Genomic DNA, 6164 nt, shown 5'->3' with positions numbered 1-6164 from the left:
TTTTCTCTTTTTTTGCCTTTTTTTTTCTCTTTTTTTGCCTTTTTTTTTCTCTTTTTTTGCCTTTTTTTTTCTCTTTTTTTGCCTTTTTTTTTCTCTTTTTTTGCCTTTTTTTTTCTCTTTTTTTGCCTTTTTTTTTCTCTTTTTCTCTTTTCTCTTTTTTTGCCTTTTTTTTTGCCTTTTTTTCACTTGAAACACCTCAGTAAAGAAACTTAAACCTTAGCAAAAGCTACCAATGCTGTTTGTGGAGCAATTAATTTCATACCTTGCTGCTGAGGTCTCAATGACCTGCACATCTTTGTTTTTCTTCTCTCTAGGTGTTTACATCCTTATTGGAGCTGGTGCCCTTATGATGCTGGTTGGTTTCTTGGGATGCTGTGGTGCATCACAGGAATCTCAGTGTATGCTTGGCCTGGTAAGTGCTCAGGGTAATGCTTAAATTTTTGAGCAGCATGATGAGAAATGAAGGAAAATATTACTGTGTAATTCAAGGGCAGCAGATTGTGGACCCAGAACAGAGTGTTTAAACTCATGGTCACCTGCATAATACTAAACTGTTAAATATAGTTCTCATTTCTGGTCTGAAATCCAGATGCTCCTGCTGCATTTGAACAGAGGATGAGATCAAGAGGCTGGATGTGTCTGATAGACACTGAAGTGTCAAGGCTGGGAGTATTGTAAACACAGAACGAAAATATTGATAAAAGCAGTGCTATCATTGCTAGGCAGTTCATCCTGGACTCTGAAGGTGGTGCAATCTTTAATCTCTGATACCAGAACTGTGGTATTTGGTGCTTGAAACAGCAAGGCTCTACTGTTCATTATCACAGGATGAGCTCTGCAACTGCTCTGCAAGCCAATTACTGGAGAGCAACCTCATTGTTTTCAGACTGGGGGTGGGCAGTAGAGCTTACTGGGTTAGTGCACATCTGTACACTTGCAAAACTAGTCATCCAAATAACCAGAAGACTTAGTTAATAAAAGTCAACTACTATATGTAAATGCTGCTCTCTTGGGGTGTTTGGGTCCAATCCAGCTAGCTCTGACCCTTGGCCCCTCACAGCCTTTACAAGGACGAAAGTAAAAGACTGGAGGTGCTCTTCTCCTTGGGACCAAAGTCTTATTTTATTCCTTGATAGGAGTCACCTCAGGATGCAGGTGACCTCCCAGGAGAAAAAGAGGCTTGGGATCTCCTCCCAAGAGATTTTAAGCTCAAGGGAAGGGGGGTGGAGGAAGGGGGCCACAGCCAATGGGATACAAGTGAGGAAGGGGTGAGGGGAGGAGTACACCTGGAACAAACCATTACATTACCACCGGGGCTTGGGGGGGGGGGGCAGGCAATGGGACAAACAGTGATCAGTGCGAAAACAACAGCTAGATAAACTATTTACTATTTAGTGCAATACAGCAACTATAGGCACTGAAAGAACAATTCCCTTTCTGTGTCACAGAAGAACCTAAATTCAATTATTTGTTGCAAAATTATACCTCTAGCCCTTTCTAACTCTGAGTATCTCTTTAAATGATAGTGGTGTTTTGGGTCTGGTAGTCAATGAGAGACAGAACACTTTCATTTGTGTTTTGTGGGATATACAACAAAATGACCATTAGCTCTCTGGGAGTTGGTGGCAAGCTAGGAATTAAGTAATGACTCCTAAAGCAACAGGAGTGACAAACCAGAGTAAAGAATTGATGCCAGCTGTTGTGATGTGTCTGAATGACTTAGACAGCTTCAAAGTTGGAGTTAACAGATGACTGGATTTAATTAACACTGATCAAAAAGAAGGGACTGGTGCTTGGAGAGCACTGCCAGACTTTCCAGTGCTCCTGGGAAGAAGTGCTGACCCAGTCTTTTTCCTGATGTTACCAATGTCTCAGATCTCCAGCTGCAACCTGGTTGAGCGACTGCTCCCACAAGTCTGGACAAACTTGCAGTGTACACGTGTGATGCTGGTTTGTGGTGCTCTGGCCTTCATGAATAATGTGGTCTTTCTTTTCTAGTTCTTCTTCTTCCTTTTTGTGATTTTTGCCCTTGAAATTGCTGCTGGGATCTGGGGATTTTCAAATAAAGAAAAGGTAGGTTGCTCTTAAAAGTTGAGAGTGGTGGGATGCTGAAACAGGTTTCCCAGAGAATCTGTGGCTGCTCCATTCCTGGAAGTGTCCAAGGCCAGGTTGGATTGGGCTCTGAGCAGCCTGGTCTAGTGGAAGGTGTCCCTGCCCATGGCAGAGGGGCAGGACTTAGGTGATCTTGAAAGTTCCTTTCTGACCCCAAACACTCCATGATTCTATGAATATGCCTACAGTCAGCAATCTCCTGACATGTATACCAGTACAAGTCAAATCCTTATTACCCAGGGAATTTGGGGGAGAGGGAAAAAGGCTGGTTCAAGCAAAACAGCACCAAAAAATCTAACTGTAATATTCAAACATGACTGTAGCAGGGAAGCCAGAGTCCAGGAGGCTGTTGCCTGCTAGAGGTGCCTTCCAGAGAGTACTTGACTGAGCTGTGAGGTGAAGCAGGCTGGCCAGGAGGCTTTACCACTTCCAGAGAGGAGCTGGGTCAGCTGACAGCTGAGCGTATCTGCACCTGAAGCATGACTGATATGGCCTCTCCCTCCCAAGCAGTCAGGATTCTGTCTTGTTTCAAAATCACATGCTTAGTGGTCAGGGTTGCTTTTCTGCTTATATTGTGTTATACAATGGGGAAATATAGAAACTTCTGGAGTACAGTAGAATAGGCAATATTTTTGGGCAGCCAGTGGGCAAAGAGTTGGTTCTCTAGCTCCTCTTAGAAGGTCAGCGATTTGGAAGGGGAAGCAGTCTTACCGGTGGCTATTAAAGTGAGTGTACAGTTATTTCTCACCTGAAACAGGTGAACCTTCTGTCCACCCTCTGTTTGTACATGGCAAAAGAATGGGTGTTGTAGGCTGCAGGAGTTTTGATGACTGACTTGCTGAAAGCAAGTTTTTCATAATTAATACAAGGTATGACACTAACACACCATTAACAGACAACTCTTTTTGCTTTTCCTTAGATTATTGATGAGTTAAAGGAGTTCTACATGGATACCTACAGAAAGAGAACTCAGACAAGTGCCAGAGACACCCTGAAAGCATTTCAGTTCACTGTAAGTATATGGTTCTGCTTAACTTGGACAGTAATGCAACTGCTCCTCACACTGTTCTTCATCCTTCCTAGTCCCCTGTACAAATTTTTTACCAGTTAGAAGAAACCAAAGATTGCAGAGATGTTTTTGTGTAGTATAAATTAATTCAGGATGCCTTTTTTTGTCCCTCTGAAGAACTAGTTCTTGTTTTTCTTGTTTTTTCTTGTTTTTCTGTGAGGGGTTCAGCCTTGTGTCTGTAAGGACCACAGGCAGTTGCCAAAATGATTTTGTGCGTACTTAAAGAGATCTAGCTCTTCCTTTCAGAACCTTGTCCTTTAATTTAATAAAGGCTTGTTAAAATTAGGTTTATAGCAGTCATGTTGACAGGACTTGGTCTGTAATAAAAACTAATGTAAATTATTTCCCTTTTTTTTCACCAGATTACTGAACAAAAAGATTGTTTAACCTGGGTCTCTTTTTATGTTTTCTGTTGTAGCTAAACTGCTGTGGCCTTAATGGAGCTGTGGAGCCGCAGTACATGGACACCTGTCCAGCAAAGACACTGTCTGAGTCATTCTCTATCAAGGTAAAGCTTGATGTAATTCACCATCAGCTCTGCCCACTGGGTAGAGTGAGAAACGCACTTCAGGAAACCCTCCCAGTCTGTGGGAAAAGCCCATGTCACACTGGTGTGTCAGTCTGTGTCTGTGATCAGACTGGTTGTGGAAAACAAATCCACCGTTACCATGGAAAGAGCAAGCAGGAAGTCTGACCTTGCTCAGGAAATGTGCAGTCTGTGTGTCACAGAATTACTGGTGGAGTGGGCAGTGGAAGATCAAAAGTTTGCCTAAAAAAGCCCCCTCACAGTGCCTTGAGAGCTCTCTTCTCAGTGTATCTTCCTGGTGCTTGCTGTGACCTGTCAGCTCCCTCCCTGTTAGGGAGAAGTAGAGTTTGGGGTGGGAGCAAGTCTGAAGCTTCAGCAACGACGGGGGGAGGGCAGTAAGGCGTTGGTAGCCTGCTCAGGTGAGTTGGTGACTGTGAAGGCAATTCTGTGAATCAGGTTTCTCTGTTGGAGTACTGCTGCAGAGGTGCCTGTATACCACAAATAACAGGAAAAAACAGCTTTTATAGTTTTTAACCGCCTCTCTGCCTCTTTTCCTTACAAACATCCTATGCTCTTGCTTTATGCTCCAAGACAGTTTGTATGAGTCTGTCTATGGTTCTTAGCATGCAGGAATTCAGTTAATGACTTGGGGTTTTTTTCAGTTTAATTGACAGTTCACATATCTGCCCACATGAGATTGTTCAGTCTGTATCTTTAGTCCTGTCCATGCATTGTGAGTTGGAGTGTGTGGGAGTAGCTGAGACTGCACACAGGTTTTGTTTGTTTTTATTCTGCTGTGTATTTTAGCTTCATCTTGTGATGCCCATTCCCAATTGTAGAAAAACAGTGGATAGATTACAAGATCAAAGAAATGTAATGGAGTGTACCTCTCAGAAGCAGTGCTGTGTTTGTATTCTGATTGAACTGACTCATTCTTACCAGTATATCCCTTTAATCTCAGATTCAGTCTTTCTTTCTAGACTGGATAAGGAACAGCAACAAAAAAGGTAGCTTTCAGCAGCTCACTGATGTTAGCTGCTGGAACAAGCAGGACAGAAGCTGGGATGAGACTTCGACCAGCTACCAGGCTCTTAAAGATTTATACCTCTGTAAAAGTGCCTTGTTCTTTTTATTGGCCAGCATGTGTCTGCTCTGGGAAAAGGACTATACTTTTTTTATGAATCTGCCCCTGGCATGGATCCTAGCCTAGGTGTCCTGCTGTTCCCATGCACTGTGGGTTCATGAGGTGTCTGCAAAATTACAGTAGCAATTAGCCATATCAAGAGTGGCTTTAAATCTCTTTTGATAAGGATGAGCATCATCTGAAGTGCTGACAGCAATTAGTAACAAGCCAAGCCTGATAAACTGCATGTTCAGATTGAGAGGGGAATCCTGCTGTAGTCAAGCTGCTGTTAACAATTCTGCGGTACCTGAAGAGTAGATTTAAATTTCTCCACCAACTCTTGTGTGTATAGGACCATCCCTGGCTCTCTTTAAGGATGTGACAGTAAAGGCCAGATCAAAGCAGCTTTTAAAAGATGAGTCTTCAAATGAACCTTGTGTGTGTAAAACACTAATGAGCCATCTGTTCCATTTCAGTCCTGCCCTGATGCCATTGATGATGTCTTCAAATCCAAATTCAACGTCATTGGAGCAGTTGGCCTTGGCATTGCTGTAATGATGGTGAGTTTCCAGATTATTTAGAGGATGATCAGAGGATACACAGAGCAGAAGTCTTGTAGAGCAGTGTCTGGCCCCACAGCTCACAAGGACATTCCACTGAGGACAAGTCCCAGCAGGATCAGGGTGTGTGCTGCAGGGCCCTGAGGCAGTGCAGAGGCTGGGATGTCTCTGGCCTTCCTGCTTCTGCTTTGGATTAGGATCTGCCTCCTTGCACTTTCAGCAGTGGTGAAATCTTATCAGTGATGTGTGTTTGTATGGAGTATATGGTCATGGTGCTGGCCCACATCTTTATCCTAATATCTGTTGGGGATTCTTCTTCTCTTTCCTTTATAACAATTACAGGCTCTGCTAGAGGGCTGAAATAACAGGGCTGCTAAAAAAACTTGCACTTTTGTTTGACCTCTCTGGAGAAAAGCCCATGCTGGGATGATCAAAGCTTTCTTAGGAGATATGGCAGTGGTTTATAGCTGCTGGTGCTGTGCCAGGGCTTGAAGATCTTTGTGGGTCCCTTCCATCTTGACATATTCTGTGATCTGTTTTCAAGTACTGAGGTGAATGGGATTCCTGGGAATGAACTTTGGGGATTGGAGGGTGGGGAATGGCAGAGTAAAATGTAAAAATACAGAACAAATGTGACCTCTGGGCTGTGAAGAGCAGCTTGTTCTCATGCTGATAAAAGCACATGCTTTGCTTTCCTGATTTCTAATCTGTTTGCTTTCTTTCCAGATTGTTGGCATGATATTCAGTATGGTTCTGTGCTGTGCCATCCGCAGG

At 43.3% G+C, this 6164-nt stretch overlaps 1 protein-coding gene across 1 annotated transcript in view; it reads left to right on the top strand.

The window, feature by feature from the left end:
• The window catches only part of CD9 (CD9 molecule), a 9579-nt gene that overhangs the window by 2965 nt on the left and 450 nt on the right, over positions 1-6164 (top strand). Inside the window, exons 2-7 of the mRNA XM_031061801.1 lie at positions 315-412; positions 1999-2073; positions 3032-3124; positions 3600-3689; positions 5307-5390; positions 6117-6162. Coding sequence (XP_030917661.1) covers positions 347-412; positions 1999-2073; positions 3032-3124; positions 3600-3689; positions 5307-5390; positions 6117-6162 — 454 coding nt within the window. The 5' untranslated portion in view covers positions 315-346. The remainder of the gene's footprint in view (positions 1-314; positions 413-1998; positions 2074-3031; positions 3125-3599; positions 3690-5306; positions 5391-6116; positions 6163-6164) is intronic.

Source organism: Geospiza fortis, unplaced genomic scaffold (genome assembly GCF_000277835.1).
Source record: "Geospiza fortis unplaced genomic scaffold, GeoFor_1.0 scaffold164, whole genome shotgun sequence".
Taxonomy (NCBI): domain Eukaryota; kingdom Metazoa; phylum Chordata; class Aves; order Passeriformes; family Thraupidae; genus Geospiza; species Geospiza fortis.
The sequence above is the reverse complement of the archived record's forward strand: the minus strand, read 5'-3'. Positions and strand labels throughout refer to the sequence as shown.